This window comes from Balaenoptera musculus, chromosome 16 (assembly GCF_009873245.2).
Source record: "Balaenoptera musculus isolate JJ_BM4_2016_0621 chromosome 16, mBalMus1.pri.v3, whole genome shotgun sequence".
NCBI classification, from domain to species: domain Eukaryota; kingdom Metazoa; phylum Chordata; class Mammalia; order Artiodactyla; family Balaenopteridae; genus Balaenoptera; species Balaenoptera musculus.
In genome coordinates, this window is record NC_045800.1 from 69,890,812 (window position 1) to 69,916,185 (window position 25,374).

Below are 25,374 nucleotides of genomic sequence, written 5' to 3' on the forward strand. Positions count from 1 at the left end.
ACCGTGCAGCCCTAGAATAGTAAAAAGAAAAAAGTATCTGAGGCCAACATACGGGTTGCTTACGCTACTAAATATATAGCCGCATTTTCCTCCCTTAACGCCCTACTCAGAATTCCAAAGGCAAGTTGGAACAAAAGGAAAACGTGTCTGAGTGTAAAGAGAGGACTAGTGCCAAGAATTACAGTCACAGGGTAAATAACCTTGTTTTCTCTTTCATCAGTGGCCGCTACCAAACCCCGTTCTTGGAATGTGGCCAACAGTCTGTCTGGTGCAGGGTGCTGCTAATTAGAGAGAGACCATAAACCTCTCTGTCAAAGAGGGCATATGACCTTCCCTTCAAGTCTAAACAATAAAGCTGGAGAACTGCAGACTGCACTCTCCACGCTGGCTGCCCTGCGGATTCCCTAAATAGGAACAGGATGAAGGCCAGGCTTAAGAGGTTACCATAGCTCTGCTCTCACACTTTGAGGAATCGGTTACTCCACTTCCCAGTATAACTTGTTTCAATTACACTCTACGATCTATTTAGAGGAGAGCAGCTTGCAGAGAGAACTCATTGTCTAATCTAAATGAGGAAGCAATTATTACTTGCTGCAGTCTAATGTGCTTTGAGACTGTCAGGTCAAATATCAACCAGATCTCATGTAACTTTACTTTGCACCTTGGAAAATATAGCATTTTAATGACAATTATTTATCCCTGCTTTTCTGAAATGCTTTTTTTTTTCTTTCTATTAAGGGTTTTTTTTTCCCCTCCTCAGATTTCAACAGTCTTTTCTAAGTTTAGAATTTGTTATTCCAAGGTAAAGACCACAACCTCTTCTGTACACTGCTTAATGTTAAATACTTCAAACACTATTTTTGGCTTTTTTAATGGGCATCTTCTCAGAATATAGCAAAATAGAATTCCCCAAGTCTTCCTTTCATGTCTAATCTACCTCCCTGGGAGCGCCCTGCAAGCTTTAATTTTATACAACATGTTGTAAACTATAAATAATACAGTTCCACTTTCCTAGAACATATGGAAACTGTTGCCTGCTATATATCCCAACTGTACTTGCTTTCAGCTTAAAGATTGAATGCAGTTCATCTCCTGTGTAAAAAAGCATTTGGCCCTCTTCTGTGTTTTGTTAGTTAAAACCCAGTATGGAACAACACACGAAAATTCTTCTTGTTGTGAACAGAGCACATAAAAGGCTTTACAAGGTGTGGTTTGAAGAGAGAAGCCCTGGAGCAAATGCTGGTGGGAAGGTGAGGAAGGAAGGAAGGAAGGCACTTCCTGAGTGGGTACTCCTCCCGGTTGAGCGACATCCTCTCTTCAAATCTCTTCCTGTTTTTCTTAGCCAATAATTGATAGTAAATTTGGTCTTTATTTTTCCTATTCATTTAAAAAGCATCCTTTCTCTCCTTACTGAAGTGACCCTAAGAACCAAATCTACTATTACCTACAGATCACTCAAAAACTTCACTCCATTTTAATCTTCTGATAAATAATCTGAAATTTTTGTTAAACGCATAAACAGTTAAGAATCATTTCTATGTTAGCTGTTTAAGTATTCTATGATCGCAAAGATAACCAAGTGTAATAGAATTAACAACACAAGAATCGGAAACTACAATTATTGTGGTTGGGGGTTTGATTACTGTTGAGTGTCGGTGTCTCTACCTGTAAAATAGTGATAGTTCCCAAAGTGTGGAAACAAACCAATATACAAATCTTAGTTATCACAACCTAACACAAGGGGCATCACAAGCCTTATAAGGTACAATTCTCCCTCTCCCAAATAGAGCGTGTGCTGCAATATTCCCTTTCTTTGTAAGATAAACTAATAAAATTCAAGATTTGGAATTTTTACATATTGAATTAGTCAAACAACTTTATATTTTAGGGTAAATAGAGTTTCCTGTGGAACTTAATTTTAAGGATATTATGATGGTTAATATATACATATATATGTAATATATATATATCAGCCAGATACTCTAACCTGGCTTCATCGACTCTTCTCACTCACCTTTTCTAAATTTCAGAATTAAACAATGCTTAGGGGACTTCCTGGTGGTGCAGTGGTTAAGAATCTGCCTGCCAGTGCAGGGGACACGGGTTCGAGCCCAGGCCGGGGAAGAGCCCACATGCCGCATAGCAACTAAGCCCATGCACCACAACTACTGAGCCTGCTCTCTAGAGCCTGTGCGCCACACTACTGAGCCCGTGAGCCACAACTACTGAAGCCCGGGTGCCTAGAGCCCGTGCTCTGCAACAAGAGAAGCCACTGCAATGAGAAGCCCGTGCACCGCAACCAAGAGTAGCCCCCGCTCGCTGCAGCTAGAGAAAGCCCACGCGCAGCAACGAAGACCCAAACAGCCAAATAAAAAAAACCAAAAAAACAAAAAAAATGCTTAGAAGAGAAAAACTTCTCTTCCAAGGCTGATGTGCAAAACCATCTGCTCCTGCTTTTTTTTTTTTTTTTAATAAATTGATTTATTCATTTACTTAACTTTTGGCTGCATTGGGTTTGCTGCTCTTCACAACCATCTCTTTTTGTATTTCCCAAAAATACAGTTGAAAAGATAAGAAACTATGGCACTCAAGGTTAAAAGTCACCTTGCAAAATCTGCAAGGCTACAAAAAATGTAGTAAAGTTTCAAGAAATTCTGCCTTAAATAACATTTACGCCCTGAGTACTCCAGGTGAAAGATGATGATGGCTTAAAATAGGGAAAATGAAGGGGAGGTGAGTTTAATGGTCAAATTCAGTATATATTTTGGAGAGAGCCGAAAGGACTTACTAATGTATCAGATGTAAGAGGTAAGGGAAAGAAGAGAACCAAGAATTAAAAAAAAACAAACAAACCAAAAACCAAAACTTGCTTTGAGAGAAACCAAATAAATTATTCAATAACCTAGGAGAAATCAAAGCATAAATAATACTCAATCCGAACATTTGGTAACAATGAATTTGTTATTTTTAAAGCAAGAATTATTTTCCTTAAATTAATTGTTATGCTATCCTACTTGGACATAGGTTTTGTGCAGAGCTACCACACACAGTAGACACTCAAGGAATATTTTTGAATGAAAAAATTATTTGATTTGCACATAGTGCCAAAATACCATATTTTCCTTTTTTTCCCCTCTTTCCTCTTGTCCTTAATCTGGGATTCCCAGGTAAACTAAGAGTAAATGGGGTGATTTTCCTGCTTTTTTGAGCGCAGTCTCTTAGTATCCTATACTTATGGAGAGTTATCAATCTTGTGTGTTAAAATTTCAGTTCAAAGCATCGTCTTATAAAAAGCAATTTAGGGCTTCCCTGGTGGCGCAGTGGTTGAGAATCTGCCTGCCAATGCAGGGGACACGGGTTCGAGCCCTGGTCTGGGAAGATCCCACGTGCCGCGGAGCAGCTGGGCCCGTGAGCCACAACTACTGAGCCTGCGCGTCTGGAGCCTGTGCTCCACAACAAGAGAGGCCGCGATGGTGAGAGGCCTGTGCACCGCGATGAAGAGTGGCCCCCGCTTGCCACAATTAGAGAATGCCCTCGCACAGAAACGAAGACCCAACACAGCCATAAATAAATAAATACACAAATACTTAAAAAAAAAAAAAGCAATTTAAAAAATGTTACTAAAACCAGACCATAAAGAGAGAGTTTCAAGAATAGAATACTGATGGGTAGGTAAAAGGCAGAATGTTTTCCAGGGAACAATGAATCAGTCTCTGACATGATTTTTGTTCCATGAATCTCTTTCTGAAGAACAGTGAACCACTAAAAGGGAGAATAAAACACTGAAAAAAATGTTGCAGTTCATATATTCATTGTATTCTTTTGAATATTTACTTAAATTTCTAACTTCTTTGGATCAACACAAGGATATGTATCCTAATAAAAGTGAAAATATAACTCCATTTGGAAATACTTTAAAACATTATATATCATAATGAAGTCACACAAAGAAACTTTTTTAAACACAGGCTTTCTCTTTAAAGTTTAAATGTGAGGCAGACAGACATCTGACTTTAAAACAGATGGAACCCCAGAACATTTCCAGGATACATAAAATTGAATTTTGTGTTATATTTTATGTCTGAGACAGCTAACAATATAAATTGATGGCTAGGGTTTCTGTACTGGTTGTTTTTTCCTATCTTCTTTTTCTAACATTCAATTTAACAGTTGTTTCTTTTGTAATCCTATGGATGAGCATTCCAGAATGTATGATTTTTTTCAGTTATACATATATATATATTTTCAGATTATTTTCCACTATAGGTTATTACAAGATATTGAATATAGTTCCCTGTGCTATACAGTAAATTCTTGTTACTTATCTATTTTATTTTATTTATTTATTTTTAAAATTTTATTATTTATTTATTTTTGGCTGTGTTGGTCTTTGTTGCTGTGCACGGTCTTTCTCTAGTTGTGGCGAGGGGGGGCTACTCTTCATTGCGCTGCACGGGCTTCTCATCGTGGTGGCTTCACTTGTTACAGAGCACAGGCTCTAGGCACGGGCTTCAGTAGTTGTGGCACACAGGCTCAGTAGATGTGGCTCACTGGCTCTAGAGTGCAGGCTCAGTAGTTGTGGCGCACGGGCTTAGTTGCTCCGTGGCATGTGGGATCTTCCTGGACCACGGCTCGAACCTGTGTCCCCTGCATTGGGAGGCGGATTCTTAACCACTGTGCCACCGGGGAAGGCCCTCTATTTTATGTATAGTAGTTTGTATCTGTTAATCCCATATGCCTAATGTATACCCCACCCCTTTCCCCTTTGGTAATCGTAAGTTTGTTTTCTATGTCTCTGAGTCTGTTTCTGTTTTGTATATAGATTCATTTGTATTACTTTTTAGATCCCACATATGAGTGATATCGTATAGTATTTGTCTTCCTCGGACTTACTTCACTTAGTGTGATATTCTCTAGGTCCACCCATGTTGTTGCAAATGGCAATATTTCAAAGAATGTATACGATTTTTATAATTTGCTCTATGATTTGTATCTTAAGTGTGTACCTATGGTGTCTACTATGTAATCAAGAGACACTCAGTAATAAATAATATCATTTCATGGAACCTAACATATATATTCTGACACAGGAAAAAAATACAAGTTATCACTAATAAAGTGAGTTTATTTTATATTAAAGTTTTCACAAACCACATTTGTAAAATTACCGCCATACTAGGCCTAAAGATAACCTTTACAAAGGGATTAAAAATTGCAAAACTGCTTTCTCTTAACTACTAAAGTACATAGATTTAAAAGGTGTTAGAAGAGAAAACGTTAATTCATGGTCAATGTTTAAAGAGTTAAAATACATTATATCTGTAGAAAACTACTAGAAGATTAAATCTTAAAAACATTAAGAGAATAAATGCTGTACTTTCCTTTCAGAAAGCTTTACTCTTAAGTGATGTTTACTGAGAAACATACACTGCATACCATAATAACGATCTTTTCAAAATTTACATAACTGCTTGGCAAATGGATCAACTTAAACAGAAAAAACCATAGGAAATTGCTTTTCAATACATATTAACTTCTTATTTTTCCTGATAAAAGAAAATCAAAATAAAAATTCAGTTCATTCCAATTAAAAATACAAATTACTAATATTTAACAGTTGTATTATTTTTAATAACACAAAAGTTCAAGCATTCCATAGTATAAACTGTGTTACTTAAAAAGAAAGAAAGAAAAACATTTATCTAACCAATGTTTTACAGAAATTTGGAATATCTGCATACCATATAACACTGTAGAAATCTTTGGTGGTGACATATGGATTAAGTTCCCTGAAAACACTTTAATAATTTTGTTCCATCAATCTGTGTAGTCAAGTATTTATAACTGGTAATGCTGGCAGCCTCATTTTCTACCCAATTCCACATACATATAGGGAAGTGTGTGGAGGGAATCTTATGCAGGGTCTATGCGGGTTTACATAATTAATTCCTTAGCAATAAGGCTTATTTCTGGCCCATTTTTATACCAGAAAAAATATGGTGAACTAAAGAATAGATCAGTTGGAACTTCCAAACAAACCCTGGAAATAGTTAATATTATGAACAAGTTGAATGACTATATAATAAAATAAAACACCAGCTACAATTTCTGGATAAACTTCAACAGCTACCAAAACAGTGCCCTAAAGGCTCGTGCAGCATCCAATGCCCATCCGCCAAGTGGTAAGCAATGGGGGAAGCAAGGCACTGTGCTCTAGGGATTAACATACCTCTTTTAAAAGCATTAGACTTAAAAGCAGAAAAACAAAAAATGACCTGTTCCACCTTAAAAGAAACAAAAATATACGTTTATTATACAAAATTCAAAAGAAAGCATGCTAAAACACACATAAAAGAAGAAAATTTTAAGAAATATAAGAAAAGGAAAGAAAGGAAATGATAGAACAGCAAAATGACATTGATTGTATATAAGGATATAACAAACACATCAGAAGAAGCATTGTTAAGTGTAAAGAGATACAATTAAACAGAAGGACTTGCATTATCTCTTTGAAACTAGTGTTGTCCTCCATTAAACGTTTTGATTCTAGAAGTGTAGAGAGATAAATAATTCCTCCAACTTAGGACAGTATTCATGAGTTTACTATAATTAAAGAATAGGTTTAATACTGAAGTTAGACTTGAAAAAAATACAGTGGTGCAAATCAGCCCCCAAAGGTAATGTTTTTGATACAAAGTCACTTACTTACATGACCTTGTCAGGCAATTTGAGATGACATTGCCTTTGTGTAGGAAAGATAAGCATGGCACAGGTAGCATTTATACTGGGAAGTCTAGTACTAGGCAAAATAAATAAAACTCTCTTCCAAGAGTTTATAACCAGAATTCATAGGAATTTTGAACACAAAGAGTCTTTCCAGAAACGAAGAGGCTAAAAATTGGTAAAGGTAAAATAGATGAAGATATTCATGGAATTAAACTTTGGGGGAAAATAAGTGCAATGAAGTTTTACTCGGTGGTACTTATCAAGAATGTGAGATAATCTATCAGACATTTTAAGACTTGTATCAAGAGAAATGTATGAATTATATTAAGGTACTCCTGAGTAAACATTCTGTTCTCTACCAACACTCTGAGTAGGTCCTGAATATACATTGCCAGGTGGCTCCATTTCTTAGAAGGTAGAAAGGTCAAAGATCTTACAAATCTCTCTCACTGCTTTTTCTTTTGGACAAACAGAAAAATCAAGTAAATTATCTGAACAAGTATAATCATACAAATTTGATTACTGATCACTAAAACCATCATCAGAAATATATTTAATTAAGAGTTCATAATGCATAGTTACCTATGCCACCTAAAAAACCTCAAAGTTCAGTAACTCAAATTCTCTTGGATTAAAAAAATGATATTTTTCTAAAATCTATTCTAATAACTTCTAATATGTAAGATTAACAACATTTGTACTTTGCATCGGCAGGTACCTTCAGGAAATTATCTCAGCCAGAAGTGAAGTGATTCAAATGGTTCTAGTCAATGACAGATTTATAAATCAGCAGCTCGTATCAGTGCCAAGCTTGTGAATGGATTGGCTGTTGGTTAATTTCATGAATTAGAAGATACCTCAGTGCTATACTGGTCTCTGACTCCATTTCACAAAAGCTACCACTTTTAAAAGCTGAAAACATAACCAGTGTTAACAAAAACATGCTAAGTTCAACTACACTATAGAGCTAAATATGGGAAGCTGGTGAATTTTAAAATAACTTCTTATCTGTAAAGAAGATAAGTAAAAATAGTTAAAATTGAAAAATAAGCTCTGGTTTTTATTATTAAAATTAAATGAATATAACTAATGAAACCCACAGGAAAAGAGATGATGTAATTCAAGGCATAAATTTGACATGCCAGAATATGACAAATAACAATAAACACAGTGTTAATAAAACTTAAAATAAATGTACAGTTGTAAAATAAGTAAACAATTTTCAAGTGTGCAAAACTAGTCAGGAATGAAAGTGCTATGTAGATGCCTGGTTTTCAAACATTTACCTTGAAAACTTTCAGTTGATGGTGGAAAAACTAGAAAGTATTAAGAAAGTAAAAATTTGAAGAATATAAAGCATACTTTATCTTATATTATACCCTTGTTCTATCACTGCTAGATCAGAGGCCTATTTAATGACTATCCTCATGTGATACAGAGGATAGTAACAGAAATACAGGTAAACACAATACAATATCACAAAGTCTGGTATATCTTGAACCATAAAAAGACTCTTTTCAAGTATACTGTGGGTTTGTGTTTCACTTTACATCCCAGGCACTCAGTGTTCTGAAGAATGTGACAATAGATAACACAGTATTCTATTATTTCTGATATATCTATCTATCAATTTTTGCATAACTACCTTTAGTAGTCAAGATTTGGAAGTAATTGTTAAAGAAATAAAAACTATTTAAATAGATGAAAGTAAATCCTATCACCACCACAATTTAAAGAATTATTTTAATGTATAAATCCTGAATATATGATGTTAAAAAAAAAAGTTGATGTATTAGCATAATTTGTCTTGGGATACTTGACATGTACATGACTAAAAATAAACTTGTGGTCTCTTCTTCACTTTGTATTTCAGTGACCCATACCGCACCTGAAGAGAGAAATGTGTTATTATTATGACTTAGGTTTTGAAGTAAGACAGGACTTAATAGCTCACAATCACAGTAATAATTTTTTAACTTTTCTGATATAAAGAATCAATTATGCGCTAAGTGTGTACTCGAAAGACAGCACTACCTATATACTCCAAAATGTAGTTGGCATTATGTTGCATATATGCACAGATTATTATCACTAATAAAAAATGAAAACATTAACTGTTATTATTTATGCTTTGCTGGGTACATGTCAATGAACATTGCTCACAATAATCTGAGGTCATTCGCTGAAATCCTCCAATGCTTTCTGGGCACAAAGACAATATATTATTATGGATAGACTTTTACTATTTAATCCTTATTTAGAGTTGGTTCAAAACAAAACTGCATACTTAATACTGTTAGCTGCCTTTTTTTTGCATATACGTAGGGCTGGCACTGGGTACTCACATCAACCGTATGATTTTGCTATGTGAGAATACCATTTTCTACTTATAGTGGAAGACTAGGAATTTGCCATTTTCTAAATTTCCAGAGATCCTAATCCATCTGATCTGAATAAAGAATTTTAAATATAGCCGGTGCTCTATTATTCCAATCCTTCATTTATGGATACCCTAAATGATAATGCAGCAGGGAAATCCCTTAATAGTAATCATTGGGAAAACAACTCTATACCTGACTAACCTCTTTTCGGCCTTTCACGGTTTTCACAGATTTCATGCTTTGTGATCTTCGTAGCCCTCTGTGTGTTAACATCTCATCATCTGAATATGGCCCATCCGCTTCTTCATCTGTTTTCCCATCTCCATCTCTCAGTGGAATTCCATCACCTAGACGAGTTGTCAAAACCAGCATGTTTTGGTAAAAGGATGCCAGTCAGCACCGCCTCTTCACCCTGTCTATTGGCGGTTCTCTGCATGGTCTGCATTTGCCAGCTTGCTCTTCTCCCTGTCTCATCTGGAAGGCGTTCCCTGACCTTTACCATCAATCTTTGCCCCTTGCACTATTCTAGAGGAGGCTCATAACGCATTTCTTCCAGGAAGTTTTCCCTGGCCATTCCTATTTTCACTATGCATTTTTCAGAATAATTAAAAATACTTTATTTTTTAGTGGGTTAACACGGCTGTCTTGTTCAAAAATCAAAGAATATAAATAGATACACAGTGAAAAGTCTCTTCCTGCCCTTTCTCCTTTTTGTGAACTTTTTTTAAAAAAAAAAAATTTATTTATTTATTTGGCTGCACCAGGTCTTAGTTGCAGCATGCAGGATCTTTAGTTGTGGCATGTGGGATCTAGTTCCCTGACCAGGGATCGAAACCAGGCCCCTGCATTGGTAGCAGAGTCTTAACCACTGGACCGCCTGGGAAGTCCCCTTTTTGTGAATTCTAAGCAACCTAAGCAACAGTGTGTTTTGGTCTGTTATTTGTACCTTTGACTTTAATTAGGGACTCAGGGTCCTTCTCACCCCCCAACGTGTCAAACCTTTTGTCAAGACCAGAAATGGTATAGTGAACTTAAGGAGTCATATAAGACCCAAAGGGGATAGAACTTCGGGCAAGATAATTCACTGGGGGCAGGTGATGGAGAAGTTAAACCAACACTGTTGCAGCTGCTAAGATAAAACCCAGCCAGACAGGGTACAGTAATTAGAAACACCACAGGCTATGATGACTGATGTTAGTCAAAGAAAATAGCCAGCATCAGGAGGGTCAGTGAGAGATGGATCGTGTGGGTGTGCTAACAGGCTGCTATGTGTAGCAACGAAGACTTAACATTGGCCAATATGCAAACATCCAGTCAGGCTGGTTACTGTCAGGAAATCTGAGAGCACCCTGAGGCTGGGATTCAGGGACAAGAACACTCCCATTCCTGAAGCAGTGGTTCTCAAACTTTATTAGAGTTTATTAGCACAAACTTATTGGCACATATTAGAGTCACCTGGAGAATTTACTGATACACACATTGCTGGGCCCGGGGTGGGGCTGAGAATCTACAGTCCTAGCAAGTTCCCAGGTGATGCTTATGCTACTGGTCCCGGGCCCACACTTTGAGAACTACTGCCTGGATGGCGAAAGAGAGGGGCTCAAGTCTAAGGCAACTGGAGTACTACGTAGGTTATAAAGACAGGGGTGAGGGACTTCCCTGGCAGTCCAGTGGTTAGGACTCTGTGTTTTCACTGCCGAGGGCCCGGGTTCCATCCCTGGCTGGGGAACTAAGATCCCATAAGCCGCAGGGAGCGGCCAAAAAAAAGACAGGGGTGAGGTTACAAGGCCCCATTATATTTCAAATTCTCCTCCAATAAAGGTAAGGAGCATAGATACCTTCTTCAGATGAGAAAAAAGTAGCAGGTTTTCCAGGCTCAGGAGGGGGCAAGAGATGGACTTCTTGCATGTGAAGAAAAGTATACTGAATAATTGTTTATTAATCTATTCTCATAGGACATGAATAACTTGAGCATCACTAAGCAAACCATGAAGAGTTATAATTAAGCTTCTTCGTCTCTGATGGGAACATACTGTATAGCACAGGGAACTCTACCTAATACACTGTGGTAACCTAAATGGGAGGGAAGTCCAAAAGGGAGGGGATATCTGTATGTGTATAGCTGATTCATTTTGATTTTGTTGTGCAGTGGAGGCTAACATAACACTGTAAAGCAACCATACTCCAATAAAAATTAATTAAAAAAAAAAAGCTTCCTGGTCTCATAATAAGATAAACATCTTTAATTATATATTAAGGAAGTACAATTTTATGCTGCCAGACTTCTAGGCTAGAAATCAGGAAGGATTTGGAAGTAGAATCAGTCATTACATAGGCCAAGATCCTTTGCTTTCCTGCAGCAGTCAGAGGAAGTTTGTTCTAGGTAGACATGACAGCATGTGCAAAGGCCCCGGGGCATTGGGAAGCATAACTATGTGGAAGAGCTGTGAGGAGGTCAGTGTGGCCAGGGGAGGGAATGGGGTCAGTAGTCCTGGGAAAACCCTCTTGGTGCAATATTAAGTGGAAAAAAATGTATGTATAGAAACAAAGTGTTGAAAAACATAAAAATGAAACCATTATATCTGTTGGAAGTGGGCTTTTAAATTTCTTAATTTTTCCTTTTTTAAAAAAAGTTGCCAAATTTTTATTTAAAAAATTGTATTACTTCTATAAATGGGGAATATAAACCAGAAAAAATATTTTTAGATTGCCATTTGTAGATTTTTCTCTATTGCTGTTGCTTATATAATACACCTAATCCCAATATAATAAAACTAAAGTAAAACATAGAATAAAGAATCAAGGAAAGAACCAGAAAGGAAGCGACTGTGATCAAAAAGTTCTCTAAGGCCACAGATGAAGCATAAGGCTACATTTCAACAAAGACGGCCCTTGCTATTTTAATTGCCTCTCACTTTATGTGATTAGGAATTGGAATTACATTCAAAACAATAATTATATATACATCTTATTCTTTGTTTCCTAATTTCAACTAAAAAAAAAAATCTTAGTTTTCTAAATATTGTTTCAGGAAAAGTGATGGATTGATTTATTATTCCACAAGTATTGATATTTGAAAAATATTACTACGTGTGAGGCAGTGTACTAAATTATGGGGGATACTATGTTGAAAAACACACAACTGTCTTTTTCTACCCTAAGAAATATATAGTCCAGTAGAGGAGACAGAGTCTAGTGGGCATGACAATACTGTAATAAATGCTGTAAATAGAAGACAAGGACAAGGTGCTACGGGAGCACACAGTAGGGGGAAGTGGGCGGTAAGAGAAGACTTCTTGTAGGAGGTGGTGGCCAAGCCGAATCCTGAAAGACTCATGATTCTATACACCGAGCACATGAAGGAGTGGGATGCCAAGGCTGGGAGCTAATATACCAAACGCTATTGAGCTTGGGCTTCAGAGAACAAGGGGGAGGGGGCATTGAAGCATTTTAATCGGAGGGTGACATGATTAGATTTTGGTTCTCTAAAAGAGTCTTCTTGTACTTTGGAGAATGCATCAGAAGTGGATGAGACTGGAAGCAGGGAGGTTACTGCAGTACCACAGGCCAGAAATGATAAGAGTCCAGGGATTGAGGAGACAGTAGCCAAATTTGGGATCTGTTAGGAGATGAAGTCGACAAGCTGAATTTAGCAAGTTATTAAACTAAACTGCATCAAAAAGAGAGGAGTCAAGTCAAATATCTTCAATAAAATATTCATTTTCTATTCCACTTAAAAACCTGAAAATGAGTATATGAAAATTCTGCTGTGAGTGGTGGAAACAGTATTAATCAAAGTTGTCCGAGGATTTTAAAGACTTCGGAAGAGGGGGAGACCCGAGATTACGAGAAAAGCCCGAATCTGGATGCCCTATCTGAACAGGAGCCCGGCGAGTTGGCTGAATGGTTTGCAGGTCCTCCAAGCCCACGCAAGGGGAAGCTGGTGGGGTGCTGCTGGCGCCGACAAAGGTGATGCCAAGGTCGGCTGTTTTCCGTCATCAGTCTAGACTGGGCAAAATCCTCAAAATGGGGCTGTCCACGCACATTCCTGAGGAGGAGTGACTGAGGACCTAAGAATGAAGAGTCTCTGTTGCCGGGGGCCCTGAGGCCTAAGGCTGCAGCTGTTCGGCCACCTTTGGCCCAGAGCTCTGTTACCATTTTAGGAAAAGTAGCAGATGCTTTTGCAAACTGACCTGGTTTTATTCATAGCTCCTACATCTTAGAATCGGTATATTTTAAGTCCCTCCCTCCCCCCTTATAATAATAGTAGCCAATACTGATCCAGTACTTAGCGTGGACCAGGCACTGTTCTAAGCAGTTTCCATGTATTAATGTAAGTGCAGAATCATGGAAAGTTGACTTGGAAGGGGCCTTAGTTATCGTGGTGGAAGGGGCCCTGGATCCATGTGAGGAGAAATGAGTACTTGGCCACTTAACAGCTGTTAAGACCTTGAGTGAGTCTTGCCTCTCTGGGTCTGTTTTCCTATCTGGTAAGGTGTTGAGGCGGATGGGAGGTGAATACGTTTCTATGTGAACGCCAACTCTGAGCCAGTTGAGCTGACTGGGGCACTGTGTTGAGAGGGATTCTGAGCCAGGGTGGGAAGTGCCACAATCCATTAGCAATGGCTGCCATGGGCACAGGAGCAGAGAGGAGGCATGTCACTTATTTGCCATCTTTGACTAAAGCATCTCTAAGGTCACCCCTGCCAAATTGTTTGAATTCATTGTTCCAGCCCAAGTGTCTCACTAAGTGCAGTCTCTTTATAAAGTAAAAAAAGAGTAAGAATTAGGTTAGGAACCTTGGATACTTCATTTCTGTCATTGAGTATGTGGTCTTTGACAAGTAATTTAATCTCCTTAAGTCTCAACTTATTCATCTACAAAATAAGGATAAAAATATTTAACCTGCATAGTCATCTTAAGGATTAAATAAATACGTAAAGCATCAAAAACAAGACAAAACAGAAATCTCTTTATGTGCTGGTATATTGAAACTGAATATTGAACCACTTTTAACTAATATGGGAGCAGCAGGTTCTTTGCAGAAAAAATATTTCCACTTATCAGAATGTGGTGTTCTTTCTAAGGAAGTGAACATCATGTTCAAGGTGTCTATTTTCTTACAAAAAAGCATTTGGAGGGAGCTCTTTTTCCCATAGTGACAACATGCGGACTTGAGTAACTTCATCGAAGCAAGACTTCTCTCAATCAGCTAACCTCAAACCGCTCATAGCAAGCCATTACTAGTTTTCAAAAGGGAACCACTTTTCCAAATATTTGAATTTGCTTGTGTTCTGAGCTAACTGTATTGATTACATGAACTATTAGTAAACAGACTTTGCAATATAAATATACTTCCCACACTAAAAAATGTACCAACTTGCTTTTCTTGAGGAAGTTTGGAAGTAAATAAAACAGAAAAAAATTCATGATATAAAAAAAGAATACGTTAATTGTTTTCAAAACAAGAAGTAGGTTTGTTTTATTTCTGATTTTACGGGTAACAGGTTGATTAAAAAAAAAAATCACTAAAAACCCACAACTCAGAGGTAAATGCTGCTAACATTTTAGTTAGCAAGCATTTAGACTCTCTTCCAGACTCTCCTCTATGTACATTTATCTGAAAAATAACTTTACGTATATTAATCCATTTCATTGTCTATCTATTGTGCCTCTATGGTATAGGATCATAACACACACATTGTTTCACTGTTATTGTTCCCCCCGCCCCCAATCTGGATATGTTTTCATGTCAATACGTATAAACTGACATTATTATTTTTCACGGCTAATAGCCACCTTTTTGTTTAACCATTTCTCTTAGGAATTTGGTTTGTTCCAATATTTTGTTACTATAAACAACAACAAGACGAACATTCATACATCTTTGTACCTATATCTTTGAACACTTGTCTGATTATTTCCTTATGACATGTTCTTAGAAGTTTCTTGCTGAGTTAAAAAGAATACATTTTGATAATTCTTGCCAGACTGTCATCAAAAACAATTATTCTACTTTAAACTCTCATAAAAAGTGTATGAGAGTGTTTGTTTCCCAACTTTCTTGTTCTTTTAATTTCATGGTTTAAAATTTAACAGAAGAACTAATTAACACCTCACTATCCTAAAATATTTTAGTCACACCATTTTAAATTTAATAGATGGATACCATAAAAATAGTGTCATGGATTTTCAAATTTATAATCCTGGTTTTATTTAAATAATTGGAATACAATTCTTAACCAATTCTAAGGTATAATTATGAATAAACTGCTGATAAAGGGCTCAGATTACTGGTCCAAATCAGCAAAATATATATAGCAGTCCCCATAAACAAAATCAGTATACCTAATTTTTAAAATGCATATTAAGAAAATGCCTATTAGGGACTACTTTTACATTATTAAAGTATTAAGGATGATGGTTCAAGGTTCAAAGTTTCCTCACTCTTAAAGGCATCAGTACCTTAATCAATGGCCAATACTTAATTACTACCTCTTAGATAAGCCACCAGCTTTTTAAAGTTATTCATTCTGGGGAGAACTTAGAACAAAGTTCACTATTTTTCCTTTATAAGAAGGGACTGTTCTTTTCTTTCTTTCATTTTTTAAATTAATTAATTCATTTATTTTTGGCTGCGTTGGGTCTTCGTTGATGCACGCGGGCTTTCTCTAGCTGTGGTGAGCGGGGGCTAGTCCTCATTGTGGTGCGTGGGCTTCTCATTGCAGTGGCTGCTCTTGCTGCGAAGCACGGGCTCTAGGAGCACGGGCTTCAGTAGTTGTGGCACACGGGCTCAGTAGTTGTGGCTCACGGGCTGCAGAGCGCAGGCCCTGTAGTTGTGGCACACGGGATTAGTTGCTCCGCGGCATGTGGGATCTTCCCGGACCAGGGATCGAACACGTGTCCGCTGCATTGGCAGGCAGATTCTTAACCACTGTGCCACCACGGAAGTCCCTCTTTTTTTTTTTTTTTTAAATCTTTATTGGAGTATAATTGGTTTACAATGGTGTGTTAGTTGCTGCTGTATAACAAAGTGAATCAGCTATACGTATACATATATCCCCATATTCCCTCCCTCTTGTGTCTCCCTCCCACCCTCCCAGGTGGTCACAAAGCACCAAGCTGATCTCCCTGTGCTATGCAGCTGCTTCCCACTAGCTATCTATTTTACATTTGGTAGTGTATATATGTCAATGCTACTCTCTCACTTCGGGACTGCTCTTTTCAAATCGGTTTTAATTATAAAGGATGATTTTCAGTCTCCCTCAGAAGAAAACTTCTACTTAAAAAAAAAAAAAAAGATCAAGTAGCCCTGTACCTTATGGACCTAATAATACTTTAAAAAGAAATATCCTGAAGATCTTAGTTCTCAGTTGGGCCTTGAACTACAACTTTCTTATATGCGAAAAAAATGACTAAGGGACTATGTCTTTTTGTTTATGTGTATGTTTCTAAGATCACAAAAATTTACTAAAATTTTAGAATGTATCAACTATGACATGCTTATAATTTACATTAGAACAAGTTAGTTCTTAGTCTACAAGTCATGATTTCAACACATTTTTCCATTGGAGTAATCCTATTTTCAAACCTGTCATCTTTTGTCACCTGCTTAAAACTTTTTATCTTATAAGTCAGTATCCTTCTTTGTTCACAGCACTTACATTAAAGAGGGTTTAATTATAAAACTCAGATGCCACTACGTAGTTTGAGTAGCAAGAGTAGAGATCACAGGTCAGAACTAGCGCTGGTGGTAGTGGGTAACCACATCCACTGCTCCTAAAAATTCATGGCAGCACAAGGCGCTACTGCTACTTTCTTACCTGGATTATCTCCAGAGTCAACAAAAAGCAAGCACTAACCTTATTTAGAGAAAATTTAGAGGAGGAGACCTACATACAGTTAAGTGTGAAGCTCAAGAATATAAGCTTAAAAATAAATGTTGTTTACCCAAATTCAGGTAGCGACCAGGTATTATTTTAGTACCCATCTTGACTCAAGATCCCAATTATGAAAGAACAATACATTAAAACAAAACAAGCACACCTGGTGATTCACCGGAGGCTGGTTTACTTTTCTTTTTTGTTTCTGGGAGAGGTTGGTATGCTCTTTGTCCCACAGGCTCATCACCTTGGATAGCTGTTAGATCATGCATACTGAAACTTCGTAAACGTTCAGTTATTGCTCCTTGGCTCTATTTAACAGAGAAGTGATAGATCCAAGAAAAGAAATGCACTTTAAAATACTTAATATGTTTCCATTTAACTTTCCTCCAACATTTTATCATGAAGCTTATTCATTTTAAAATGAAACATTCAGAAAAGTTGAAAGAATTCTACAGTGGATACCCATATATCGTTTATATTTTGCTATATCTGCTTTACCACAATATTTACCATCTATCCATCCATCAATCAATTTTTAATGCATTTCAGAGCAAGTTGTAGACATCAGTGCCTTCCACTCCCAAACATTTCAGCTTTAAATTTAATTCAAGGATGTAAAAAAATGTATAATGAGTTTATCCTCTCTGTAAACATCAACCATAATATTTCTCTCTCCTAAAAGTAGCACTTTGAGGCTTACGTTTATGATTCAGAAGAACTTTTTAAAGTAAAAGAGATGCTGTTTTAAAGCTAAGTCAGGAATGGTAATGGCTCTACCTAGAACACAGTAAAAAAAATTTGAGAGCCAAAGAATCTTGAGTATGAAACGATATTCAGTTAATGAATTCACCATCTGGCAAAGCATACCTACTAATACACACAATTTGACAATATGGTAGACATTAGGCACAAGTGGGTATTTAAATTTAACTAAAATTAAATAAATTAAAAAATTCAGCTCCCTAATTGCACTCGCTATATTTCAAATGCTCAATAGCCACGTGTGGCTAGTGGCTATTGTATTGGACAGTGCAGATACAGGACATTCCCATTACTGCAGAAAGTTCAATGCTTTTCATCACTGCACAGCTTTGAAAGGGACATTCCTGAACTGCTCAGACATAACTACATTTCCCCTCAAAGTATAAAGTTTTGTAAAGAGAAAAAAATAATTTCTAAATTTACCCACTTGAAAATTTGCATAGCATACAGATGACTCATTTCTTATTTATAGCTGGATTAAAAGTATTCTTCTCAAGGTTTTTTTTACACTTATTATTTCTTCTTCTCACACATGTGAATTTATGATTGCCTCTAGTTATAATGTAACTGTAGAAACTCATCCATAATGGTTCATCTCTAAATTTCAAAGCCTAAGGCACTACAAACATTCCAACATTACTGCTAACATGTATTTTACACTGAAGAAAAAGGTCTTGTTTCATGAGTCTTGATTTAGCTACTCCGAGTGAGTGATATCCTATTATGTCAAACCCAAACACCATTTTCACACCCCACTTAAGCTTTGTAATTTCTACCATATTTTTTGAATTATGAAAAATAATTATTAAAGGGTCTATATCCTCAATAAAAATAATTGGATTCCACACGTTTAAACATTCTTGACAAGGTTTAATTCATTATACTCTCTTTTTATCAGATACCATTTGCTTCTTAAGTAGAGGATGACAGAAGACTTCAGACACACACTAAAAGGAAGTGACCAGTGCTCATCTGAAAGAGATGCCTTGTTTTCTCAGAACTGTCATTTTCTCTATTCCCACCTTTGTATTTCTGTGCCCTCTCTCAGCAATTCTTGACTGTTTGCCTATTGCCAAATGAATGATAATATACGTCCATGATACCCTCTACTGTAACTCCCAAACCCTCCCACTCAAGAAAGTACATCTCAGCATGCAAATGAGTCAAAGTGCCATTGAATCAGTCTAGCTTTATAGCACCCACAAACTTTGGTATCTTTAATGATTATAATCAACTAATTACTTAGGGCATATCTCACAAATGAACTCACAAATTAATGTTAGTTCTATTGCTGTACTTTATATATTTTGCCTCCAGAGCAAGATTTTAAGAAACTAGAGAGGGACAAATCTTAGGCTTCGTCTGTTCTCTGAGTGCACGTGGTATGGGACTGATATTGAGAGTGTAATAAGTAAACTAAATACTCTTTTTATGCCTCTTCTTTTTCATTACTCTTGACTGTTGGAAACTTCTCCATAGGTTGCAGCATGTTTTAATGTAAACACTGGAGTTTATATAGAGAGTTTCAGCACCAAACTACAGGTACAATCATGGGTATCTACATGGGTAGATTATATCACCCACTAGGAGTCTGCTTCAGGTTTACATTAAAGGTGAGCAAGCACCAACCCTGAGGTATCTGGGTGATCTATATACAGTATGGATTTTAAGGTAGCTCTTGAGTAACCAACCCTCTAGCCCCAAGTATTATCAATCCCCCCAAAAGGCCAGGTACTGTAGACAAAAGCAAAAAGGGGCTGTACCCTCCTTGAGGACCAACGGCACTTCAACAGCCATTATCACTTTGAAAAATCATTTTTTTCCACTGTATATTTTCTAATGGGTCCAGAAGAGAAATAATATGGGGAGAGAAATATTGCACTATTGTGAACTTCAAAAATATTACATAAATTATAAGTATCCAATGTGACCACTTTAAATCATTATAAAATAACTGCAGCTAAAGGCAGACCTATTCCCTCTAATTTTTATATATTCAGCACAAAAAGTCCATTAATAAGGGAATTATGTTTGCAATAAAATGTTAAGTGGAAATACCTACCCTCCACCTCAGAATTCTAAATCATGCAAAATATGGGCACAAGTATGCAGTATGGTTATAGTTAGGGAAAAATATTAAAAAATGAAAACAGTGTGATGTTTAGGCAGATGAGTGATTTTTTTCTGTTTTTCAAAAATTTCCTTATATTACAAAATTAGTCATAGATAGTATAGTGAAGTTTTAATTGTAACATAGTATACTATAAGAATTTCTGATCCATTTCTTGATCATTTTTCCAGTATCTAAATCACTTACTCCCATAATTAAAAGAAAAACTGTTTCTACATTTTGAGGGCATAAACAGGGAATTATAGTCACTTGTCAATAACAATACAAAAGATATTGAGATTTTGTTTAAATTAATAATGCCTTTTCAGAAACCATGGAGGACAGCACTGGGATGCCATATTCAAAGTTTTGAGAGAAAAAAAGTTTCAAATGTGTATTGACTATCCAGCAAAACTGTCCTTTAAAGAACAAATGCAGACATACAAAGATTTTTAAAAACTAAGAATTTGTCACTAGCAGCCCTCCCCTATAACAAATACTAAAGGAAGTCATTCCAGCTGAAAGGAAAGGATACTGGACAGTAAATATAATAGAACCCATGTGAACAAATAAAGAGCACTGTAAGGTCATTAAATAGGGAAATATAAAAGAAAATTTTAAAAATGCTTTATTTTCTTCCATTTGGTTTATACAATATTAAGCTAAAAAGTATTAAAAAAATGAAGACAGGTTCTAGTCTGAGGAGGAAAATACGTGTGGAAAGAGCAGTCTTAGTCAATAAGTTGGAAGGGCGTTACCATCCACAAGGTAATTCTATATCCCAGTATTTTAGATCCTATTCTCTGCAGAATTGTATGTACACTGTCTGTTAAAATTGGTTCTAAAAATCAAAGAGAAGGTAACAAAAAGATAATGATGAGAAAGCAAAAGTCAAAGTGATTAAAAAGCATTCTGTAGAATATTTCACATCATTAGCAGAAGTGTTCCTGCCTTCAGGTAACTCTGAGTTCTCGGGGTTTGAATTTGGATGAGCCCAGAACATCCATTTAAGAAACTAAGAACACTGTAAGGGCTGACTGGGCGGGAGGGCTGGGACCAAATCTAACACATTCAAGCTCTGGAAAGAATCCTTCAGCTGAGAAGCAGCTTCCCGAGCTGGCCTCACACAGAGCTCACTTACATCCAAGGGCACTAGAGAATCTGAATGTCTGCTCAAGTATCCAAGTCTATAGTTGGCATCTGTAAAAAGGGACCCTGAATGTATGACTAATTCTAACTTCTTTATACCCAAACGATTCTGCCTCTGTTTAAATACTTCATATCCTGGTTATATATTACATTAAAGTTACTATATTTTGTGTTAAATAAGGGGAATTTACCGTGCTTATCAGCATCTTTGTATAAAACCTCAACCTATCCTCTTCACATTTTTAAATTAAGAATTCAAAAACATAATCAGCAATGCTTTATAATCTTACAAGCATTACAAACAATCTTTTATGGAACAATTTTTATGCTACTGTTCAATAATGAATAGCCATGAAGCTCTATTTCTTGTTGATCTTTGACATACTACATTATAACTGCAGATAAGGTTAGTCCCCAGTTTTTAGGGAAATGGCTTTTCCCTATGGACATTTAACACAATCTGATCAAGCCTAGAATGGAATTGATTGCATTTGCATTAAGTGAAAAATACATTTTAGTGGTTTTAAGATTAAAGCAATATATATTTACTGAAGAATGTTTGTAACAGAGAAAAATATAAAAAAGAAAGATTATTTGTAACCCATCACCGTAACTACCTATATATATTTATGTATTCTTTTAGCCTTTTCTGACTCATCATACTTTTAGACCAGGGTTTCTCGACTTCAGCACTAACGCTATTTTGGGCTAGATAATTCTGTGTGTGGGGGGGGGGATGCCGTCCTGTGCTCTGTAGGATATTAAGCAGCATCCTTGTCCTCTACCTGAGATTCCAGTGGCAGCACCCCCCTCTAAGTTGTGACAACCCACAACGTCTCCAGACATTGCCAAATGTCCCTTGGAGGGCAAAACTGCCCCCAGTTGAGAACCATTGTTTTAGAGTATAAGGGATTTTAGAAGTCAGTTTTTACCCCTTCATTTTACGGGTGAGAAAATAAATACTTAGAGAGATCAGTGCAGATGACTGCCCCAAATCTCACTGCTAATTAGTGGCAGAATCAGGGCTAAAAAATGCTGACAACTCAACTGCTATAGAATTCAACTTTCATTAAAATATTGTGCTTTCCTAGATTGCAGAGAAAAAAAATATCATCTTTCTTCTCCAATGGATGATACTAAACAGCTGAATCTCCTCAAATCCTTTCACGAACAGAAAGCCATTAAAACAGACAGCAAGATGTCAGGATTTCTGACCTAATCATCATCACTTACAGTCAATAAGATTTCAGAAATTTTAACTTTAATACTCTCGTTTCTGTGATAATTGATTTTTTATAACATCTGCCAAAGGATTCACCAAGAAGAGGCTGCCAAAGAAAATCCCAAGAGATGGTTAATACGACTAATAGTACTTTTCTTCATCTGTCCTTCGTCCGGCAGGAGTGTTGCTCATCTGTACAAAAGCCACCAGCATTTCTCATGTGAAAGCTATGGGATGTTGAACATCCTCAGTAAAATCCTTGAAGCTCCTTCATATGCTTGTGCTTTGCTCAGTCAAAATAAACTTGTACACTGACCTTGGTAACAGATGCCTGGTAATGAGGTCACAGAACTGAGTAACATTTTCAGAAAATTGCTTTACGGTGTAATAAATGTTCTGATTAGATTCCTATTTTCATCTTTAACATGCTCAGGCGGTTCAACCTGGGAAAACTAGTCAGCGGTACTGCTGATCTTTAAAGGTCACACTTAGAGTCCAATATTTTTAGCCTGAAAGATATTTTTAACAAACCATATATTGCAAAAAAAATGTTTAATAATTCTCAAGTCTTTCTATTAGCTTTCTTGCAGTTTCTCCTTAAACCTGACCTATTTCCTATTTCAGTTTCAATTTACTCTTCCGTATGAAGTGTCTGGTTCAGTGATTCTTCCATCACACCGCCTTTCTTTGACATCTCCAGAGATGAAACTAATTTCCCCTACTTTAAAATAGGCACAGTAAAACTTGAGGCAAATAGTGTTAACATTATGCTGTGTTCAGCATATTTAACAACTATTTCTAATGAATAAAATCCAGTATGGTTGATGCCAACATTCTTGTGCTCATGAGGAGAATGGTGAGGGTTGCCTCATACAGTGAGCTTGATAACAAAAGGATCACGAGATCACAAACAAAAGAGAGCATTCCAAAGTGAATTCAAATTACAGGATGTGTGTTTGTTTGTTTTGCAGTGGTAACTTAAATGACTTTTATGATCTCTGTTTCCTGCCTTTGAAGTGGGGAGGTGGTTTTGATTTGTTAAATGTATAAATAAAAACAAACATTGAACCACAAAGAAGCCAGAGAAACATAGAATTACTTTTATAGCCTTTCTACAGCAAAGTGTTTCTGTGAGATGATGCTTATTTTTATTTTATTTTTTATTTATTTTTTTTGTCTGCACCGCGAAGCTTGTGGGATCTTAGTTCCCCGACTAGGGGTTGAACCCTGGCCCTCAGCAGTGAAAGCGCGGAGTCCTAACCACTGCACTGCCAGGGAATTACCAGATAATGCTTATTTTCATAGTGGAGGGCAAGGGGTAGGCTCTAAGCAACCAAAGATGAGGTAAAATTTTCAGTTAGTGAATACACATTCAGCTTGACAGTAGTAGCCTGTGAGGGTAAGGACTGTATCTATTTTGTTCATTGCTGCATCCCAAGCACCTACCATATGGTAGGCATTAAATACATACATAGGGACTTCCCTGGAAGTCCAATGGGTAAGACTCTGGCTCCCAATGCAGGGGGCCCGGGTTCGATCCTTGGTCGGGGAACTAGATCCCACATGCTGCAACTAAGACCGGGTGCAGCCAAAATAATTAAATAAATAAATAAATAAATAAATAAATATTAAAAAACATACATACATATAGATGTTAAATACATTAAATACATACATGTTGAATAAATATATCGTATGTTAAATACTGATGGCAGCAAAGTATGTATAAAATAAAAATAAATGAGAAGGGAACCAGGATAAGATGATCTAGTTGGGGTTTCTGATTCCTCACACAGAGTTTGGCGGTAGTAAGTCAAAATAAAATAAATATCCTACAAAATAGTGACAATATGTAGGGAGGTGTCTCACAGAGTATGTAGGGTTATAAACTATATTTAAGTGTTAAAGTGAACAGGGCAGGGACTTCCCTAGTGGTGCAGTGGTTAAGAATCCGCCTGCCAAAGCAGGGGACGTGGGTTCGCACCCTGGTCCAGGAAGATCCCACACGCTGAGGAGCAACTAGGCCCGTGCACCACAGCTACTGAGCCTGCGCACTATAGCCTGCGAGCCACAACTACTGAGCCCGCGTACCACAATTACTGAAGCCGGCGCGCCTAGAGCCCGTGCTCCACACAAGAGAAGCCACCGCGATGAGAAGTCCACGTACCGCAAAGAAGAGCAGCCCCCGCTCGCCCACCGCAACTAGAGAAAGCCCGCGCACAGCAACAAAGACCCAATGCAGCCAAATAAAGAAAAAAAAAGAAGAGGGCAAATGGGATTTGTGTGCTTCTATGTTTCCTAAAACAATGTTCTAAAATGTGTACATTTTCTAAGCAAATTTTGATGTCGAAAGTTAATTTTTAGTTTTTTGCCATAGAATCACGTTGAATGTTGCTTTTAAGTATGGAAAACTCAGAAAGCATCTTCTTTGGGGTGTAAATAAATACATGTACTTCATTTGTAAAGTTAAATAATGCTAAATTTTGTAACAAAAGAAAGCAAGAAGCCCTCTGTCCCCTTCTCTCCATCCCCCTGCAGGCAACCACTTTAAAACCTCTACTTTCATATACAGCAGCGGAGGACTTTAGTTCTCTTCCACCTCATTTTCTCCTCCTCGCCATCCTCCCAATTGAGAAGTTAAGTAAATCACCGATGGTTACTTAGAAAGTCACACTCAGCACTTTCTGGATCTGAAACCTGTTTTCCTTCCATATACTACACACCAAAACCAATTATGCTATGGTATTTAAAATAAACCACACTAATTACTACATGCAAAGAAATCCAAAAGCCATAATGCGAATTTTCACAGAAGGCATTCCTTTGATAATCTGGCTTGTAAAACACATCACATGACATTAGTAATTGGCTAAGTAAAATCTTAAGTTTTAAGAACAGAAATTTTTCATGCCTTATTTTGAATAATCAGTTACCTCAAACTGGTTGAAGTATGGGTGCAGAAGTAAGCCAGAAATCCTACCAAGATATTGCCATGGAGAGAGAGAGGGAAAAAACACCAAAGACAGAGAAAGAAAGAATGGTCATCTTTACTAAAGGTGATTTACTCAAAACTATTTTAAGGTTATAAAGTAGGAAAATTATGACAAAATGACAATTTCCAGTACGTTTTATTTACTA

General features: G+C 36.9%; 1 protein-coding gene across 4 annotated transcripts in view; it reads right to left on the reverse strand.

Moving 5' to 3' along the window:
• Nucleotides 1-5,098: 5,098 nt before the first annotated feature.
• Nucleotides 5,099-25,374, reverse strand: part of REEP3 (receptor accessory protein 3) — a 97,821-nt gene continuing 77,545 nt past the window's right edge. For 2 of the 4 annotated variants that reach the window (XM_036829665.1, XM_036829668.1), the window contains 3 exons: nucleotides 17,154-17,301; nucleotides 9,300-9,454; nucleotides 5,099-8,614 (listed from right to left, as the gene is read on the reverse strand). In XM_036829665.1, the coding sequence (XP_036685560.1) occupies nucleotides 8,558-8,614; nucleotides 9,300-9,454; nucleotides 17,154-17,301 (360 nt within the window). In that variant the 3' untranslated portion in view covers nucleotides 5,099-8,557. Of the gene's footprint in view, nucleotides 8,615-9,299; nucleotides 9,455-11,789; nucleotides 12,727-17,153; nucleotides 17,302-25,374 lie in introns of those variants that run through there. The other 2 variants (XM_036829666.1, XM_036829667.1) reach the window with 2 other exon arrangements.